At 39.0% G+C, this 22,278-nt stretch overlaps 1 protein-coding gene across 1 annotated transcript; it reads left to right on the plus strand.

The window, feature by feature from the left end:
- The first annotated feature begins 1,222 nt into the window (after positions 1-1,222).
- On the plus strand, positions 1,223-16,675 carry LOC118827641 (trichohyalin-like). The gene is made up of 16 exons (XM_036599077.1): positions 1,223-1,355; positions 3,094-3,177; positions 3,348-3,460; positions 5,866-5,992; positions 6,178-6,303; positions 7,478-7,603; positions 7,742-7,930; positions 9,607-9,669; positions 9,756-9,851; positions 10,875-10,976; positions 11,127-11,264; positions 11,435-11,542; positions 11,649-11,881; positions 14,220-14,350; positions 15,713-15,840; positions 16,586-16,675. Exons 5-16 carry the CDS (start codon positions 6,181-6,183, stop codon positions 16,673-16,675), a joined length of 1,527 nt encoding a protein of 508 aa, XP_036454970.1. The 5' UTR covers positions 1,223-1,355; positions 3,094-3,177; positions 3,348-3,460; positions 5,866-5,992; positions 6,178-6,180.
- The last annotated feature ends 5,603 nt before the right edge of the window (positions 16,676-22,278 follow it).

A 22,278-nucleotide genomic window follows, 5' to 3' on the forward strand; every position in this document is an offset into this window, starting at 1 on the left:
CTTATTTAATATGTTATTTTATATTATGAAATATTATGAATTAAGTGACCCTTATTGGTCCCACAACAGGGAAATTTCACCTCTGCATTTAACCCATCCATGCAGTGAAATGCCACATTCACACTTGCCCAGAGCGGTGGGCAGCCCTATCCATGGCGCCTGGGGACCATTTGGGGGTTGCGTGCCTTGCTCAAGGGCACTTGAGCATGTCGGCTCAGGGGATCGAACCGGGGATCGAACCGGTCACAGGGCTGGTTCCCTGACCTCCAGCCCATGACTGCCCCCAAATGCTTGTCAATGTTAATGGGTTAATTAAGCATTAACACAAAAAAATGATTTAAAAATGTCAGCTGCACGTTGCTTCGTCACTGTTGCCCTCTTGTTCAAACAGAGCTTTTAAATGGTAAGAGGTTAGACCAGGCATGTCAAACAGGGGACCTTCTGGGCCAAAGTGCTGTGGAGATTAGCGTTTTCCCTCATCTGTTGCTCTGAATTCAATTCATGAAGGCCTGGCTAATTAGCTGATGAGCTGGATCAGGTATTTTTAATGAGGACTGGAGCCTGACACGTGTGGGTTAGATTGATTGGTAAAATTGTGCTTCAACTGGGTGTTTTTGACTGAGGGATGTCAATCAAGCACTGTCAATGTCTGATTCTTTGCCGGATGAATAATATGACACGTAATTTTACTATCATACAAATGTAACCAGTGTTTTACGCTGTGTTCACTCAGACAGTCTTTCTAATTAAACGGTCTTTGTCCATTGGCAAATATTTAACTTTTTCTAAGATTATATTCATTATGAAAAATTTTAAATATATTGACTTAATTTAAGATGCTTTAAGATGTTTCTTGCCAAGATATGCTTATCATTATCATATAGTGCATTGCTTGTGTGAAGTAAGCATAGTTTAGCATACCTGGTCCTGAAACTCTGTGCTCTGTTATGTAATATTACAGCACTGGAGACGTTCGTACAGAGTGGATCCTGCACAAGAAGACTAAAAAATATACAACGATCTGAAAACCGAACACTCAGGTAGTTGCTATCAACAGTATGGAATATGTTTTTACTGAGCAGTGGAGATCAGTATAAATCATCAGTCAATAAAGGTGGAGGCTGAATATTTATTGTATCTCCCTTTTTTCTCCCCCTTTTCCTCACTGTCCTTTCTTTCTTTCTCTCTGTATCTCTCTCTTTGTTAGCTCTGACGATGAAGGAGTGGTTGGAGAAGAAAGTATTGAATGTGTAAGACGTTACAGGTCACTGAGAGCTCCAGGCAGCGTCCAGAGAAGAGAAAAAAAGAACCAAAGCAGGAGAAACAACTCCACTACCTCTACGCCCTCCACTACTGTAAGACACTGCACACTTTTTCAGGACTGTGCAGTCAGACACCACTCTTTATTTGCTTTATTTCCAGTCAAAATGGACATCAAGGACAAGTGATTAATTTTTCAGGAGGTATTTTTGAGGAGACAATTTAAGTCAAAGGAAAACGAGTGAAAAACAACAGAATTTCCAAAACTGGAATTGAAAAAATTCAGAGATACAGAGAAATGAGACTCCTTAAAAGACATTGTAGACCAAAAAACTGTCTAAATGTGTTTGGGATTACTTCGATCATGAGAAGCAGAAAGTGCAGTCAACATCTAAGACTGAACTTCGGGGGTGTGTAAAAATATCCCCGCAGATTTCTTTGAACAGCTGAAAGCAAGTCTTCCAAAAATAATGGAAGCTGTAATAAAGGTAAAGAGTGGACACAGTAAATACTGAAAAATGCAATATTGTATTTAGTTATTGAGACCTCCATGTAATTTTCTGTTACATATATATTTTCTGATTATTTCCTGGTGCTAAAAAATTAATTACCTGTACTTAAAGGCCATTTTGACTGAAATTAAATAAATGGATATAAGTAATATCTCCAAAATGGAGAAGGAAAAAACCTACTTTACTTTTCATGTAAGTCAATGGAACCAGACCAGTCATTTTTGGCCATTTCTTTTGGTCCATTCATCATCAAATTATGTCAAAAACTGAAAACCGGCCAAAATGGAGATACAAGGTTTTGCCCCAACAGCAGAGAAATTTAAAAATATTGCTGATTACAGACATACTGACATAAATTGAAATGGTCTACGTGATTCTATTAAAAACACTGATATCCCTTAAAGAAAGAAGTACGCACTGCGCTTAAAACCATTTCCACTGAGTGTGTGTTCTATTAGTCTTATAAGAAAATGACTTGTTTGTCTTAATCATTCTTTCACCAGATGGTGAAAACTGTGGTCTTGTTTTGGCGACTGCATGATCAAAACATAGAAGCAAATTAATGTTAACACTACTTTTTTTTATCTTTGTATTTAGATGATCTCCTACAGCTCCACATTCAGTCTTCTGTGAAAGTTAAATGACATGCTTTGTTGAATTTCTAAGGCAAAATAAGTTAACACTGTGACTTACTAAGTTCTCTACAGAGAATAAATATGACATGTTTTGTAATTAAATAATTTTTTTCACATTTTATTGCACAATTTCTACTTATTTGCTGAATGTAACATACTGGAATAAATAAACCATAAACTGGGCATGAAAGTTTAGTCTTACACGAAAATAACTTGCTGCCTATGCTTTCAGCAGGTGCTGCAGTCTTGTTTTCTGCAGCTGGACTTTGATCAAATGAATGAAAAGCAAATGAATGTTGGCACTTCTGTACGAAGCCCTGCTGGTGACATCTTATATAAATAAAAATAATGTATAAAGATAATTAAGTCGCAGCCTCACCTTATTAACTCATGAGAATGAGATCGCAATGCATGGCCACGACTTAGCAAGGCATGGGAACGAGATCCTGCTTTACTGAGTCGTGGCTACGCATTAGGATCTCATTCCCATGCCTTACTTAGTTGTGGTCACGACTTAATTATCTTGTTCTCACGCCTTACTAAGTCGTGGCCATTATTTTTATTTATACAGGATGTCACCATATAAATAAAAATAATGTTTAATGCACTTAATGCATGGCCAGGACTTAGTAAGGCATAGGAATGAGATAATGCCTGACTAAGTCTTAGGATGCTCTGTATTTCAGAGCAAAGAAAAACAGGATGACAAGCTCAGAACAGAATTCAATGACGTGGAATTGTCGCTTGTTGGACTTCAGCAGCAAAAAGCGGTACATCCATTTCCTCCATTCTGTTATTCATCACTGTTATCATTAGAAAAGTGGGTGTTCCACATTGGCTGATTGCAAACATAGCTGGGTGATGTTTGGTGAGGTGTGTGAGGTACAGGTGTGTTTTAATGAGATGTGTGTGGTGTAAAGTTGTATTTTTCTGTCTGAAGGCTGCGGTGAGGCTGGTGGAGAGACTGAGGGAGGAGGTGGAGGAAGCAGAGAGAGAGAGACACACACTGCAGCTCAGTGTAACTCAAACCAGAACTCACGCTCAGCTCCTCCGGTACACGGCACCATCACCTACAGCTACATATTCTCCAGCTCAGCTCATCTAAATTTAATGCAGCTCTGTCATTTAATACATGTACACATATAAAGTATGACATATAGTCTCTCCTTTGCCTGCAGTGCAACAGATTACTGATCATATTGCACCTATTACAAACTACTCACTGCTCCAGAGTATAAAATAGGTGCACTGTCAGTCCCACAGAACAGACAAGCACACTATAAACCTGCATAAGTTAGCAGAACTCAAAATAATACATGTAATTGTAGGAAGATTGTAGTGAGGTAGATGTGGTGACACATCTGATGTAATTGCATAAAAATTGCATAAAACGATTATTGAAAAAGGTGAGTTATTGCAAATCAACATATTCCCATATTTATTCACACTCATTTTAAATCAACCTTTAATTTCAGCTCAATATTACATGAGTTATCACTTAAATATTTTGTGGCAGATGATTAAACTAAATCAAAATATAAATATTCTTAAAGGATATACTTTTACTTTACTTTTTACTTCACTTTTACTATATTAATATCTGTGCTTCACTGGCATTCAGCCTCAAAATGATCAAATGATTAGAATCACCCATTTCAGAGGATTACACCACACTGGACCACCATTGGGGCAGTCATGGGCTGGAGGTTAGGGAACCAGCCCTGTGACTGGAAGGTCGCTGGTTCGATCCCCTGAGCCGACAGTACGTGACTGAAGTGCCCTTGAGCAAGGCACCTAACCCCCAACTGCTCCCCGGGCGCTGCGGATAGGGCTGCCCACCACTCCAGGCAAATGTGTGTGTGTTCACTAGTGTGTATGTGGTGTTTCACTGCATGGATGGATTAAATGCGGAGGTGAAATTTCCCTGTTGTGGGACTAATAAAGGTCACTTAACTGTAAAAAATAGTGTTTTAACTTTAAAAAGTGACTTAGTTGGCTGAGTTAACTCATAATTTGACAGTCAATTAACTCCATTTTTAAGGCAGCTGGGTAACGAACTTTTTGACCCCAACCAATTGTTTACCTTTTTATTAGTAGCACAGGCTGACCTGGTCAACTTGAACACCAACATGATTCAAATAATAAATCTATCAAATAATAAATCTAATGTATCTAAAACTAAAGTTTAGCACATTATAACATGTTTTAACTCAAATTAACTCTATTTGAAAATAAGTAGAGTAATAAGTAAAACAGGAGCTAAGGAACAGAATCCCACTGCAGAATCCTCAAAACTGCCATGGCTTTTTGCCCCATAATGTGTCAGACATAAACTGTTCAAACTCGTCATTCAGCTCTTTTTACCTAAAACTGCAAACAGGACTCTAAATCAAAGTTACCAGTTTCACAAACTATAAAAGTTTGCTCAATATGGTTACTTTAGCTAACTATTGGATATACTAGTTTTTGCATTCAGTCTAATTATACTTTTCAATAAGATGTGTACAATGAGATAGTGGTACCTCCTTTGTATGCTTGTTGTCATCTCTTTCTGGGGCTACATAACATCTAGTACAGGGGTCGGCATGTTAAGAAGAGGCATTTTGTCCTTTTTAGCAAAAATCAAACCACCATCTTGGCTGTAAATATGTCTCAATATGTGCTACTAGCTTAACCTGAAAAAATGTAATATGAACGAAAATCCAGACTTACTTTGCTCTGCTTTAAGCTTTAGCTCAGCTATAGCCGCATTTCTCACATCTCTGGCAGGAAACTTTTCCTCAAAATTAGAATATTTTCATGTAAAATGTTTCTCAACACTCAACTTTTTTACGAGACTGAAGTCAGCTTCTCATTCGCCAGCTTCAATTTCCCGTTCACCCTAAATGGTGCCTGAGGCGCCAGAATGTAACTTCTGCACCATTTAAGGTGGAACGGGAACAAGAAGCTGGCGAATGAGAAGCGGCTTCAGCTTCACAACTTTTTAGTGTTTGACAGTTTCTCGTTGCAGATTAAATGTATCAGGAAACCAGCTGGAGTTTTTTAATAAATGCAAATAAGTCCATTCGTCTCTAAATTATCGATGTTTGTCTTAAATCTCTCTCTTTGCCTTTTCATTAGCTACTAGCTAGGCGAGATTGTTGTCTGTGTAGCTATGGTGACCAGCAGTCTGCCCGCCAACCTTCAGGGTTAAAGAGTAAATTAGCCATTATTAGCCATTATAAGCTAATTTAACTTCAAGATCATTTATTGTTAAACTGTGTTGAAAGATCAGCAGAGCTTTATTTTACTATAAAGGAGGATTATTTTAATTTTACCTAAAAATCTGATTCTGCTGTGGAGCCAAAACAGGACAGTAAAAGAGCCGCATGTGGCTCCGGAGCAGCACGTTGCCGACCCCTGTTCTAGTGCTTAATGAAATAGTGGAGTGTAGGTTCACCTTCATATGTGTGTTGTAGGAGTGAGCTACACAAACTCCAGGCTCAGAGGGACTTGAGTGTGAAGGAGTTCAGAGCTCTACAGGAGGACCAGGCTGCCTTACAGAGACACACAACCGCTTGTTACTACGCCTCCAGTCCTCACCAGGTACAATGGAATTGGATTTTTCAGAGGGCTCTATTTGTCCAATCGCATTAAAAGAAATTGTACGTTTGCATAAAGCAAGGTGGACTAGTTGATTTCATCTGCAATTATTATTACTATTCATCTGTCCCTTCCCTAACACCCCCCCTTCCTTCCATCCCTCCTTCACGTCCTCATTTCTTTCCTAGCGTATGAACAGCAGCTGCGTGTCTGTGTTGGAGAGGGAGGAGATGGAACGTCTGCTGGACAGCACCAAATCAGAGCTGTTCTCAGAACAACGGCGGTTCAGGAAAAAACTGGACTCCATGCAGGAGGTACCACTCAACCTCAGCAAACGTAAACAAAAGTAAACAAAACAATAGTTAGAGCGAATGAAGGCCTTCAGTTCAGAGCCCTTATTTGGTACAGTTGCTGTAATTTTTACAAAATGAATCACATTTACAATCAACAGATTTTTGAAGACAAAAAAATGACAAAACATCAAAAATGTAAAGAATGTTTTTATATGTAATGTTTATAATGGTAAAATAGTGGTAGATAAAAAAAAAAAATAGGGACTATTTTGCCTTACAACACTCTGCTTGGACCCTTCGCCATCATCGTATTTAAAACAAAAGTCTCAGTTATCAGGCAGCGTATGGGTCACCTTTTTTATGTAATAGCTGTCTTTGACGAAATTTAGAGGCATTAAATTCATCATAGTCTGGTTCCTGTCACCATCACTGTGAATAATTCTGACTCAGTATGTTCTCAGTAGCGTTTCACATTAAATGTGAGGTTCTAAATTACCTTGTTTGGGTCTTAATTAATAAATTATGCAGAAAGATTGAAAAACTTTTGGATTTCCCCTCTTATAAAGTTACTTTAAATAAGGAAAATTCTCAAATTTCAAAATGCAAAGTATGGAATATATTCAGATATATTTAGATATAAGATGATTTACCGTATTATTTTTTTTTGGTGCAGAGTAATTTGTTTTTTTAGTTTTCCACTGAGGCTATAAGGCTTACACAGCTAACAATAACAGAGACATAAGTACACAAATTAGCATTGCAAACTGCAAACCTAAATCACCACATACATGCCTCAAACTGTGTTTATCTGTTAAATTATCCCCAGTAGTCTTTTTCATCACCCAAAACAAGTCTGTTCACATAACAGTAACTTTTCATTGAATTCAGATTGTAATAAAATATCTCCTGTACTCTTTACAAACACCAGTGTGGTGTTGATGGAAAGTTTACAATCCCAACTTTTCATAGAGGTTTGACTGAACTTTGAGTGAGGAGTTATTAATGTAAAATTGCGACATTATTTCGTTATTGCCAGCAACACTGTGCTTTCCAAGCGTTAAAGTTAGTATATTTGAAAAATGTTCTACACAAAACATCTGCATTTTTCCCCACTGCCGTCTTTCTCTTCTCTTTCCTCTTCTTTTTTTCTTTTTCTGTCTGTCTGTCTCTCACTCTCCCTTCCTCTCTCTCTCAGAGACTAGAGGAGGTGACTCAGGAGCTGGAGCAGAGGGAGGAGGAGAGCAGGAGCCTCAGAGAGAAATGCTCTGAGCTGGAGGAGAAACTGACTGCAGCCATGAAACACAGAGATGAGCTACAGCAAGTAGGTCTCTCTCTCTCTCTCTCTCTCTCTCTCTCTCTCTCTCTCTCTCTCTCTCTCTCTGTCTCTCTCTCTCTCTCTCTCTCTTTCCTATATCTCTCCCTTGTTTTGTTTGCCTGTTTCTAGCCCTTTGTGTTTCAGTCTGTACAGAGTGAACGAGTGGAGCAGGAGGACAGGCTGGGGGCTCTGGAGAAGATCATTGCCCAGAAGGAGCTGCTTCTGCTGGGCATACAGGAGGAGAAGAGCTCCCTTCAGATGGAGCTCACTGCCATCAGAGAGGAGAACAGGGCTAAGCTCACAGCAGCACTGACACAAGCACAGAAAGAAAAGGTACTAATGAGAGGAGAGTGAATGATCACGGTTTCAGAATAAAGGTCATTTAAGTGCATCAGTTTTGAACTTTGGAATAAATTCTAATCCATTAAAATGATGCTTATTAAAGTATGCTCTTACCAAAATAATATTGTCTACATTTTTAAACAAACAAATCCAAAAAATTATGCTGTTTTGTTTTTATTATCTATATTTCACTATACGCAGTTTCTCCAGTCACAACTATACCAAAACTGTTGAATTGAAACAAAAAAAAATTGTAATGACATTTGAAATTTAAATTTGTTATGTGAATAATTACATAAATAAGTTCCTGTAGAGTTCTAATTTATCCCACACTATTCTATAATTTTGTATTTTATTTTTTCCCTGAGGTCCATTTATAACATAAAATGTCACAAAAACAGACAGAATTCATTTTTACATTTTCCAGCCTCTTTTTATCTAAACTAATCATTCAAATTAGTTCAATTAATTATCTAATAAATCGAATTAGTGCGGAGCCCCACTGGTGACATCCGGTATAAGTAAAAATAATGCGTGGCCACGCCATATTAATGCGTGGGAACGAGATCCTAATGCATGGCCACAACTTAGTGAGGCTTGGGAATGAGCATTTTATAGTTTTCACTGTGGGCATGTTGGAGTCTGAATTGCTGAACTGGGATTTGAAAGGCAGTATTAAGGAATTAATCAGCTGTTGAGGAATAGCAGTTTCAGGGCTGCTCAATACCAAGACATTGATGTTTAACAGACAAATAACGTAATACACTGATCAGGCATAACATTATGACCTCCTCCTTGTTTCTATGCTCATTGTCCATTTTATCAGCTCCACTTACTATATAGGTGCACTTTGTAGTTCTACAGTTACAGACTGTAGTCCATCTGTTTCTCTGCATACTTTGTTAGCCCCCTTTTACCCTGTTCTTCAGTGGTCAGGACCCCCATGGACCCTCACAGAGCAGGTACTATTTGGGTGGTGGATCATTCTCAGCACTGCAGTAACACTGACGTGGTGGTGGTGTGTTAGTGTGTGTTGTGCTGGTATGAGTGGATCAGACACAGCAGTGCTGCTGGAGTTTTTAAACACTGTGTCCACTCACTGTCCACTCTATCAGACACTCCTACCTTGTTGGTCCACCTTGTAGATGTGAAGTCAGAGACGATAGCTCATCTGCTGCTGCACAGTTTGTGTTGGTCATCCTCTAGTCCTTCATCAGTGGTCACAGGACGCTGCCCACAGGACGCTGTTGGCTGGATATTTTTGGTTGGTGGACTATTCTCAGTCCAGCAGTGACACTGAGGTGTTTAAAAACTCCAGCAGCACTGCTGTGTCTGATCCACTCAGACCAGCGCAACACACTAACACACCACCACCACGTCAGTGTTACTGCAGTGCTGAGAATGATCCACCACCCAAATAGTACCTGCTCTGTGAGGGTCCATGGGGGTCCTGACCACTGAAGAACAGGGTAAAAGGGGGCTAACAAAGTATGCAGAGAAACAGATGGACTACAGTCTGTAACTGTAGAACTACAAAGTGCACCTATATAGTAAGTGGAGCTGATAAAATGGACAATGAGTGTAGAAACAAGAAGGTGGTCATAATGTTATGCCTGATCGGTGTACATCTGAAAGTTTTGTGCATTTTTCTGTTTCTGTCTGTTCAGGAGGAGGAAGTTGAGCGGCTGAAGGTTCAGTTGACTCAGAGTCATGAGCACGAGCTACAGATGGTACAGCACTGACACAGCACACGTCAACACACCACAGATGGTTTGCGCTGATTGTTTACTTGTTGCATGTGTGTCTGCATGTGCAGGTTCGTTCTCAGGGGCATGAGGCCAGAGCAGCAGCACTCAGAGAGCAAGCTCTTACCCACACGCGCAACACTGAGTCCTTACACAGCTGCATTCAGGTCAGACTCCACACATCAGTCCTCTTCTATGTAGGGAATTTGGCTAATATTGCTTATTTTGAGGTTACTTTAAGTATATTTTATACATATTTGACTTAATTCTACACATTTTTACTTATTTTAAGTAATTTCGTGAATTGAAATGATCTCAGTGTATTGGCAGATACTGCATATTTCTTAAAATAAGCAACATTAATTGCCAATAAAGCAGGATGATTTCACTTAAAGGGGAATTCCACCATTTTTTAAAATTGCATAATTTAAAACGTAAACAAAACCCATGTGAAGTGGTTAAACGTAGAGAAGCTTACGAGGTGAACGGGACTGTTCACAGTGGTGGTGATAGAAACCAGATGTCTACAAAGCAAATATAGCCATTTGATTAACTCTCCAAATCCGTCAGTGAACCTACACCTGTCCTCTGAGTTATTATGTGCTGACGTGTAAACACCACAGGTTTATCTGTTTACTGCTCAGATCTGTTTTTAACTGTTTTGTACAATAAAGATATTTTACATTTGCTTAAGTCGTTAAACATGGTTCTTATTGCTAATTATATAATAGTAAATATTAAATATATACAGTAAATAAACAAAAATAAGCTTTCTTAAGCATCTGATAAATATAATCCAACAAGTTAATGCCATCTAGCCAAGCTGAGTGTATTTTATTTGTGATGCAGAATATAGATTTTACTAAAATGAAATATTTTATTAATGGAATTGTACAAATATCAGGACTTATACATGAGTTAGGTTAGATAGAGTTAGTATTAATATCGTTTCTTGGTATCGGCCGATACTAAAGGATCAGGGATTGGTATTGGAAGGGAAAAAGTGGTATCGGTGCATCTCTAGCTATGTGCAAGAACATTTGTCCATTTTTATACACAGCATCATGTTGGTTTCAGACACCAAACATGTCCTGGCTGACTAACTACATTTAGGTTTAGCTGGAAATTGTGTAAATTTGACTTTTGGCTGGACTAAAAAAGGCTCTGTCTTTTTCTCCTTTTCTCTCTAGATGAAGGAGCAGGAGGTGAAGAGACTGCAGGAGTCTGTTAAGCAACAGCAGGAGGTGCTGAGGAGGCGAGAGGAGGAGCTGAGAGGAGAGGCAAAGGAACAGGTTCTCTCTCCCCACCAGAGCCCATAAAAATGTCTCTCGATTCACTGCGATTCACAAAAAGAATTCCTTATGTCTTTTTGACTTCAGGAAAGTTGTAAAGACTGAGCTGAATTATCACTTTAATTAGTGGTGTTTTGGTTGTGCTTCCAGGTGCAGAAGGCAGTGGAGCGAGAGCAGGATAAGTTTGAGGAGCAGATGCAGGACTTGGAGAGGAGGTGGAGAGCAGACGTGGAGAGAGAGAGGAGGAATGCGTTGGCTCTACAGAACAAAGTTGTGGAGCTGCAGACGGTGAGGGAGACGAGGGAGTTCAAATCCATTCATAACCTTTTATTACGGAGCCGAAATATTTTTCATTTTGTCTGATAATTCAGAAGAAGGTTACTCAATCACGGGTGATTTTACCTGTCTTGTAAAATTAACGAGTCATTCATCATTTTTCTTTCTTTCTGTCCCCTCAGCGGGTAGAAGAGTTGGAGAGTGAAGCGTCTGTGCAGACGGCGAGGCTCAGAGCTCTGAGAGACGAGCACCAGGCGGAGTTACAGACACTGCACAGGCAGCTAAAACAGGTGTGTAGTTTATAATGTTTAAATCTACATTTGGTGAGTTACTTTTGAATATAAAATAATATTTGCCATCATCCGCCACTCAGTAACGGTGCTGTGTTGTGGACAGGAGGCTGATAGTGAGACTGCACGTCTGAAACAAAGTGTGAAACGATCAGAGAAGCAGCTCCAGGGCCTGAAATCGGCACTTGCTGAGTGTGAGCGGGTCCACCAGGTGGCAGCAGAGAGACAGGAGCGGCAGAACTCAGGCTGGGTTCAGGACATACACACGGAGTGCGTGTGTCTACAGGAGCTGCTCACACACAATGGTCTGAGTGTGGATACCAAACACCTCTCACACAGGTAAACTGACAAAACACTTACATACAGGCATGTAGGAATAAAAACATTGGTGACGTTTGCTTTTATCGTAGGGTTTCAGTTGTGATTTTTCTGTTGTGGCCACCATATTTCTGATCAAATTTCTGGCTTCACTGCTCCACATGAAGGTAACTAGAGGTGAAATATGCCTAAAATTACTCTCCTTACTTTGGGAGAGAAAAAACATCACCTCAACAAAGTCGATAAAATAGTCTGTGATCCTTATACAGTTTCCCCCTGAACTCCTGATCCCACTTAAACTGGTGGAAAGCCATCAAATTTGTGTTTTCCTGACATTTATATTTATCTCATACACAACCCCTCCCCTATGGAATATTGTGGAGAGTCTCTCAAAGCATTTAAAAGCACAGAAGCCCACCGGCTCTTCACGTCAGGGTGGGTAAAGGATCCCATGGTGTTCATAAAGAGGAGAAAAACCTCTTCATCATTATAGGAGGGTAACATCAGCAAATTAACACAGATGTGAACAATTCTAGCCTTTAGACAACTTCAGCTGATGTTAACAGCTGAGAGATAAACAGTCGTCCTGTTACGGAGCTGCAGACAGCCGGTATAACTTTACTTCTCTGTTTAGGGAGATTTAAATGAGGTTTGAATGGAGAAACATAAACGTTAAATATAAGACTTAATGTCGTGGGTCGGAAGACGACCTTGTGGCAGCGGCTCCAAGCCTGGAGTCGGAAAACACTGAATTAAAGGTCTGTGCGTCTCTCGTCATTCTCGGCTTCTGTCGCGTCTCACAGGTGAATCATTCAAGCACAGCAAATTGAAGGCATCGTGCAGCACAGTAACTCCCTGATTCGGTCCTCAAAATGGCGGTGACTATACAGTGGGACCTCACGCGAAACACATGAATAGTCCCTTAAGCTGTTGGTATCAGCCAGGCAAATGTACAAACTCTAAAGTCCTAGATAATTATTTTGGGTAACAGGATGATACGTTCCAAGGCAGCCTAACTTCATTAAATGCCCACCAGATTCTATCTATTAACTGGGAAAGTCCAGTGCTGTATAACTAATTTGGGTAAAAGGTACTGGGTGGTTACATAGCATAAGAAAAAGAGTTTTACTGGTTCCTTACCATTTCTTTCAGAAAACTATCTTTGCACTTTGTGGTGTGATTTAACCCCTTATAACTTTCTTGAAGGTGTTTCTGATTTAATTTCCTGCTAAAACATGTAACATTACAGTAAAACTTAGTGTATATTTGTCCTGACCACCTTGTTACCATGTCCTTAATCTGTTTATTAGCTACAACCTGGTAATCTTTACAGCTTCATTCAATTAGACTGGCTTTAATTACACGGCACTTTCTTGGTTAATATCTAGAACCTGTTTGGCATTTCACTGTAATTTAATTAAACAAAATTAACTTAATCTGAGAACTTACTCAAAATAATTGTCTAGAATTTTTCTGGTGAATACTTCAAACTTAAAAGAATGTTTTCTTTATGAAATTAAACACAGGGAGGTGTGAGAGAAGTGTGCATTCAGAGTATATGAAAATATACAGATGGTTTGGTGCAATCAGTTGTGAGCAACTTACCAGCAACCATAACATCATATTTAAGAGGTTTCAGCTGAGGTTAAAATGGGGTTTTAAAAAGATCAGATATTTTTGGTTTGGAGGAAATGACGGTTCCAGTAAAGCATCAGACATGGGTTGGTGGGTTGTTTACATGGGATTCTTTTTTTTTTTGTACTGCATCCTCTTTTTCATCATCATCATCATCATCATTATTATTATTATTATTATTATTATTTATTTGGCAGTAATTATGTATTGTTATTTGGTACAATTTGACAAGCGAGCACTGTTCTAAAGTTTGGTATCACTGCTCAAAATTTCGGAATAAATGTTTTCAATAATATAAAATCCGTTTGGTTTCAGATAAATGCATAATTATGGTTAAAACATGTTGTTTCTCTGCAACTCAACAAGTTAAAATGATTAGTAGGACACTAGCAAACTGTAATGAACAATAAGGAAATTTTGGATGTTTCCAGAATGATGAACACTCTCAAGGCCGAAGTATGTGAATAGATAATTAGAGTGCACTATTTAACATTTTTGTTCACTTTTTCTTCAGAGAATTCTTGCAATATCAAATAAAATGTTTAAAAATACTTTTTTGGTGAATAGTTTGTAATATTTTTGTATATAAAATAATAACAAATGTTAATACGGCAATTACTTTTGGATAGTAGTGTATATAGGTATGTTTATTAACTATATATAGTATGTAATCTGATATTAAATAGGATTGAATGTGCTGTGAATGTATGTGTGACTGGTGCAGCGCTACAGTGAGTGAGGCTGTGCAGGTGCTGCAGTCTCTCAGAAAACCTCTCCAGCAGCTCATCATCAGCCTGCAGAACCGCATCAGCTCACTCACTCACACCAACCAGCAGATCAGCGCAGAGAAGGCAGGTGCACAACACACACACACACACACACACACACACACACACACACACACATGCTCATACTTGTGTGTGTGTATATATTCTCGCCTAAAAAAAAGCATTTAGTCACATTCAGCCCAAACTTGCTCCTTGGACTTTAAAGGTTAATTGGTCACTACATCATCAATGAGGTTGTCTTAGATTTTAAGAGATCCATATCTTTCATTATTCTTATATTTGATTTTTTTCCCTTGAGGTCCACATCTAACACCAACAAAAATGGTCATAATTCAGTTTTACATGACCGTTTTCCACCACTTTTCATTCTTTATAATTACATAGGCTACTGTGTCTTTAAAACTGATACATGTAAACGAGCTCCGTTCTGATTGGCTGCTCTGTTTTGTGCTGCATTCAGAAGGCAGTTGGAGGTGAAACATTCGTTTCAACTTATAACTTCAGTGTGAATGGACTTGTGTATCTGTAGATGTACGTAAACGAGTTGTTTTTTTGTGACATCGTGGAAACAAATAATTCAAAATAGGCTGTTTCAGTATTTGGACTGTATGGACTGGCTACTGAACGGCATGTTTTAAGAATGTTTGCATACAGCGTCAAGCACTTTAATTTCAAAAAGCAAGTGAAGCTTAGTGCAGAAATTTCACCTAATAATACAAAACTCAAGAACTCGTGTGGACGAGTCAGAGGAGTCACAAACAAACGCCTATAAAAATGTTTGCAGAAGTTTGGACACTTTGGGCAAATGATGTTTTGGTGAGTTTAAGTGAAAATAAGTTGAAACTGTAAGGGTCCAGCCTGCGCCGCTGGCCGCCAGCAGAGGGCAATGGCGGTGAGGTGCCACCAGTTCAGGAACTCCAATTCCCAGAAGCGCTCTGGCTGATTAGGTCCAACCTGGCACACCTGTGGACTCCTCTACTTAAGGCTGTGGCAAACAGCAGCCCTTTGTCACACCTATGTAGAGGGGTGACTGGTACAATACTTAGCCCAGGAGGAAAGGAAAAAGAAAAGAAAATAGGGCTGAAAAAAAGAGAAATTGCCCCAAAACAACAGAAAGAAGAAAAAGAGGGATAAAAAAAAGAATAAATTGCCCCACAACTACTTAAAAGACAAAAAGAAGGCTTAAACAAGAAACAACTCCAAGCCAAACAAAAGTGTTTGTTCCAAAAAGAGCAAACAGGTGAAACATAAAGCTGATCTTCCTTTCATAATTACAGAGGAAGTGTCTTTTGTTTTCTGATTATTTTTTTATTTCACGTTTCTATCTTAGCCTTTGTTTGACCCATTGTTTGCCCGTTTCCCGCCATTTTTCCATTCCCATTTGTTGAGGTGTTTTTCCCGTTTTCACCTGTGCTTCTTGGTGGCACAGCGGTAACTCCTCGGACCGCCATTCAGTACATTGACGTCTCTGAGCCACCCCAACCCCAACGTGCAGAATCACTCCCCCCTTTCTCACGGGTTTCCTCTCTGCACTTGGGTCCGCCTCCCTGCCGTCCTGTAACAGAAATGTCCTCTGCACGATTACTGGTATTTTAACATATTGCTTTCTTTATTTATGTTAAACTCAGCAAATAAATAGAAACCCTGCACTAAAATTAGCAGATTATATTATATATTTGCAGGTATATTTAAGTGTGTTCTCTGTAGAGAATGCGTTAAATTATTTTCACTTAGAAAACCAACAAAATGTCATTTGACCAGGGGTGTTCAAACTTTTGCAAACATCTTTGTGTACATGACAACTGCGGCCAATTAACAGTCTGGTGCACAATGTTCAGTGTTCAAGCCTCAAGCCGGCAAACGTGGTTAGTGTCACTGTCCAATGAAAAACATGTTTTTTTGTGATTTTTACTTTTGTGCGTCGTTTGATCTCAGCAGCTGTGCTTTACATTGTGTGAGAATTTCATGACGATGGGACCAATAGAAATGCTCCAGAATTGCTTCGAATAAAATCTCTTCCCATTGACTTACATTGAAAGGTGAGAGTGTTTTTGCCCTCCTGTGAAGTTACTATTTTGGAGATACTTGTTTTTCTTTGGACAGTGACGATATGCTGGTTTAGAAAAGCAAGTCTGGACACCAATTTATAGAAGATTATTGCAAATATTACTGCAGAAGATTGGTCAGACAATTTGCCTTTAGGTCCTTCCTCAAATCATTCAGCCCTACATGCTTCTGCACACGCTTGTATATAAATGACTTTATCCGGATGTTTTGCTTTGTGTGTGTGTGAGCGCTTCAGGAGCTGGAGCTGCGTCTGCAGAGGGACCAGTTGACGGTGGAGAAGGAGAGAGCTCTGAATGCATTAAAGGAAAAACTCATACAGGTGTGAGTCACTAAACTGACGCCAGTTTTTTCTTATGGTCTTCTCCACCCACCAAATTAGTCTCTCACTCTGTTACTAAGCTGGGAGGATGTCACTCTTTTTTTACGTATTACCAGTTAACGCGAAAATGGTAACTCACACAACTTTGACACAGTTGCAGCGAAACCTTATATCTCCAAAATTGTAACTTTACAGGAGAAGGGAAAAAAAAACAGTCTTAAAGGGGAACTCCACCAGTTTTTCAAAATTCTCCATAATTAAAAGGTTGAGATGTATACAAAGTCTTTCAGAGCAGTTTGGTGTGAAACAATCCACTCTAGAGAAACCTTCCAAGTCAGAGTAGTTCACAGTGGTGGTGATAGGAACCAGACATCTGAAGAGTTTAATGCCTCTGAAAGCTCCCTCACAGAAAGAAACAGTTAGATATGTGCTGCCTGAAGTCCGACACATTCTTTTATGATGCTTTTGTGATAAAGTTTTGGCTTAAAATTTTTTTTAATCCCTTTATTTTAACCAGTTCATAGTGGAGGGATACATACAGGGCGTTGTAAGGCAAAATAGTCCCTCAAACTTTTTTTTATTTTTTTTATTCAGATTTATGACTATTTTAGCATAATCATTATTACACATAACAACTCAGACACGTGTAGGCTCACTGGTGATTTGGATAGTAAATAAACTGGCTAGATTTGTGTTGTACACATGGTCACCATGAGCCAGTTCTCATCAAACCACTCTGAATGACTCTGTTCACATCTCAAGGACTGAATTATTCAGAAAATGAATAAATGAAAAAATGGTGGAATTCCCCTTTAACATTCTTTGTAAGTTTACATAAAGAGATTTTATTCTGAGTAATTTTGAACCATTTTTATTGGTCCATTAATTCTGAAATTTTCAGCTGCTTTGTTCATATTGTTTCAAAACATGAAAAACAACACAATTAGAGCGAGACTCGGCCTAGATATCAACATTTACTTCACGTAAAATGCTGCTTGTGTCCCCAAACTTCTCTACGGTTCTGTATCACACACTCAGTTGTTTAAAAATGAAGATCTTTTTATGTGCCTTATATTATTAATACTGAGATGAATTCAGGCATATGTATATTCAAACTGACCTATAGCAACTTCATATGCACTGTCACTGAATATCTTGCATATGAAGCAAAATGACACCATTGCTTTGCGATTACCGATTTAGCTCTGTTCCTGTGTTGTGTACTTGTGTGTTTTTGTGTGACGTATGTGTGTTTACGTCTGTATTTGTTTCTGAAGGAGCACATAGAAGAGCTGAGCAGTATGAGCCGGGTGCGGCTGGGTGAGGATGACGATGGTCTGCGCAGGCAGCTGCAGGCTAAAGATGAAGAGCTGCGGCAGGTGCAGAGGAACATGGCGCAGTGGAAGGAGAAAACAACCAAACGCCTCGCCCAGAAGTTTGAGGAGGAGCTGGAGAGGTTGGGTTTAGAGACACACACATTTGCTTTTTTTGTCAGGAAAGGAAAAAAAACAGGCTAAACTATGGTGTCTCTGCGCTGCTGTGAGTCACCCTGTAAAGCCTGGAATAATCATTTAGAAGCCAGAGGTGTTGGGTCGAGTTTTTTGGACCAGGTCATACATCTTTACTCGTTAACCTCACACACACAGGCTCAACAAGAAGGCCTGGCTTGATGTTTAGGTCTCAAATGCTAAATCAACATTATACTGATGAAGATATAATGACAACAGTCGATCATTTACCCACATCCTCTGAAGACACGTCCTTCGTACAGGTCAGCGTGACATTTTATGCAGCGTTTATGACCCCCTGTAATCTCCAGGGGACATTTATTGTTTTCTTGTTTACTTGTATAAAATCATAACACACAAAGACAATCAGTCACATCATGATTGAATAAATATGGCACCATTAAAGGCAGTTGTATGTGCTTTGTTGCCAACAGATGGAAGGTAGACTGGTTAAGGAAAAGGTAACGTAGATCCTCCTGCAGAAACAGGTTCACGTAGGCTAGAGGCTTATGCCTGTTTGTAGAAGACATCAGTGTGCTGATCCAGGATCAGCTCCTCTTTAATTATTCAGTGTTTCTTAACACAGTTCCAACACACGCTGATCCATTTTACTATGACCAGCCTGCACAACAACTACCTGGGGGCAGATTTAAATGAGTTAAAGAGGACAAATACATCTGAATGTATCTCCAGTGATATGTTAAGTGAGAGAGGGTTCACGGGTTCATTAGGATGAGGGGCCAAAATTGATCCTGCATCAGCACTGATAATACTGAGAGATCTAATCATTACTGTCCTTTCTGCAGAGTCTGAGACACTAACACTGTACTGCCTGTCCAACTAAAAGCTAAAAATAATATTTTAACAAACCTGCTATACTCTGGTTGCAGTCTAACAATCTAACAAATCCAGCTGTAGGTCTGCACTTATTAGTGTTTGTGTTAGCACTGGCTCTTTGTAGTGATAAACCTGTTTTGTAACAGTTTGTAATTGCTGGCAGGTGTTAGTTAAGCAATAGAACATGAGAGGGAGTGTGTTATTGCGAAATAACATCACGGCTGTGATTTGGTCGCAGGCCCGAGCCGAAGGCGAGTGCTGTAGATCACAGCCGTGATGTTATTCACAATAACATACGACCTCGAGAGCTCCGTTGCTTTTATACAACAGTTAAATAAATAAAGTAAGAAATAAATGAACTTGGCCGAGAACGCGGCATTTAATATGTTTCAGTGTTCGCAGTTCCTTCCGCCAAATTATAGTTCCTTGTTGCTACGTCAGAGTAACGAACTCCGCTCACTCGTTGCACAGTCTGCTGTAAGCCTCGCCTTTTGAAGTACCGACTGAGCCAAAAAAATTACGCAATATCAGGTTTAGCTCAGTTTTGTCAGTTTTTGCCAGATCAGTATTAATGCTGTTTTGTTCCAGCCAGTCTGTCAGACTTACAGCCCATTTTGTTTGGCGAATGGCACTGCTGTCTGATCCACTCAGACCAGCGCAACACACACTAACACACCACCACCACGTCAGTGTTACTGCAGTGCTGAGAATGATCCACCACCCAAATAGTACCTGCTCTGTGAGGGTCCATGGGGGTCCTGACCACTGAAGAACAGGGTAAAAGGGGGCTAACAAAGTATGCAGAGAAACAGATGGACTACAGTCTGTAATTGTAGAACTACAACGTGCACCTATATAGTAAGTGGAGCTGATAAAATGGACAATGAGTGCAGAAACAAGGAGGTGGTCATAATGTTACGCCTGATCGGTGTTTTAACAGCATGTAAAGCCCCACCCCAATTTGTTTTTCATTTTTTATGTATTTCTATTAATTATGCTCTTTTCAATCACCTGTGTTTCATAATTGTGGCAGTAGAGAGATAAATAGGCCACTTTTAACGGTGCATTTATTGTAGAATATTAATGTATGAAAAACTTTATTAGTAATTTTAGTCATTTTTATATTACTTATTGTGTTTTGAAGGAGGGTCTCCAAACCCAAGTTGGAGCCTCAGCGGAGACTGGAGCTGCTTGAGGGAGAGATGAGACACTTGACTCAGGTAAAAACACACAAATGTAGATGTAATTATGATATAATAATAATTATACAACAGTTAAAACACTGAACTTTTAGGTGGAAGAAACTGCAAATATTTTAAACAATACTGAGGCTACCTTTACTTACTTAACTTAAAAGGTCAGCGTTCATAAGGTGTTGATACAGCTGTATGCAAAAGTTTGAGGGCCCTTGTTTAATCTATGTTTTGCTAATTTCCTAAGTTTAAATAAGTGAACACATCCTCTACAGAGAACACGCTTCTACACATTTTGATGCACTGTTAGTGTTTATTTGCTGAATTTAATATATTGGAAAAAATAAAACATAAAATGTGGTCTGTGCAAAAGTTATGGCACATTTTTATAGGTTGTTTTATTTTTCCCAGTATGTTAAATTCAGCAAATAAATAGAAATTGTGCATGAATTTTACGTTTATCTATATTCAGCTTATTTTCATGTATACAATCAAAATAACTTGTAATTTGAGGTTGTTCAAATTGTTGCATACGACTGTACATAAACCTTTTTATGACAGCTGACATTAACCTACATAGACACTCATAAAGGCTTATTCCAACAAGCTTATTAAGGTGAAATTAGTTAAATTGACAATTAAAATTCTGTATCTTATAAAAAAGTCTTCATAAATGCTTATGTAAGTTTATGTCATGAAAGGCTTATGGAGGTGTCATGTAGCCTTACTAATGCTGTCCTTCAGTAAAGTGCTACAGTTTTTTCTGTACTATGCAAAACTCTTATAAAATCAATGGAACACATGAATGAATATATTAAAGTGAATAATCACAACCATGTTATTCACAGAAACACTCGTTTTCATGTTCCAATTCTTAACAGAACATGACAGTAACAGCAATATTTAGCATGTCTGTGGCTGCTGTAGTCATTGCTCCAGCATGAGGTGTTTGTTTTGACTCCGTTTGCTGACTGGCCCATCTCTGTATCCCCCTTCAGAACTATAAAGACCAAACAGACCTGGCCTCTGCTTCCTCTGCTAATATCCCAGACATGGCAAGCACTCCCAGTAGCCACGACCTGGCTTCATACAAGCTACTACGGCACCTCCAGAGCCGTATCCGTCAGCTCCAGGCAGACAACCAGACTCACACACCCAGCCCTGTGCATCTCAACGGGGTCCGAGAAGCCGGAGACTTGGCCGGATCCTACCTGGAAACAGTATGTGAACATCCACATGTATGTAATAAATACTAAATGTTATGTATTAAAATGTAGCATAGACAGATTTTCAGCTGAAATAATTTCACACTCACTGAATGATTTGATGTGAAATGATCTGTTCTAGACAAACTCAGAGTCAAAATTAGTCACAGTGGTGGTGACAGGAAGCAGACTGGAGCATCTGAAGCATTTGATGCCTCTAAAAGCTCCTTCACGGAAAGTTATAATTAATTGTAATAGTTTTGAAATAAGAATTTGCCCTAAAACCAATTTTATGATCCGTTCATAGGGCAAAATAGTCCCCAAAGAACGCTTATGACAGCGCATATCGTTGCTGTCAGGGCAAAACCTCGTATCTTCATTTTTTGTTGTTTTTCATTTTTCACAAAATTTAAAAAAAAGCAGTGGCCCTTTGTGTTGTCAATTTCCTGATGAACGGACCAACAAAAATAGTCCAAAATAACTTGTAAAAAATATTTCTCCATTTACTTCCATTAAAAGTTAATGTTTTTCCTTGTCCTGTAAAGTTATCTTTTTGGAGATATGAGATTTTGTTCCGACAGCAGCGATATTAAATTATAGCTCTACATACTCAGAGGACACGTAGGTTTGCTGGTGGTTTTGGATAGTAAATAAAATGGCTATATTTGTGTTGTAGATATCACTGGTTCCTGTCACCACTGTAAAGAAATGAGTTTGTTTGTAGTGCACAATTCCATATCAAACCACTCTGAAAGAAAATTAAAGAAATTTTAAAAATCGGTGGACTTCCTCTTCAGTCATCCGAAGTGTCTCACTTTTTATATTATGAGTGGCTATTTTTTTCATGCCTTTCACATGTTGATCTC

The sequence above is a fragment of the Colossoma macropomum genome, unplaced genomic scaffold (genome assembly GCF_904425465.1).
Source record: "Colossoma macropomum unplaced genomic scaffold, Colossoma_macropomum, whole genome shotgun sequence".
Taxonomy (NCBI): Eukaryota; Metazoa; Chordata; class Actinopteri; order Characiformes; family Serrasalmidae; genus Colossoma; species Colossoma macropomum.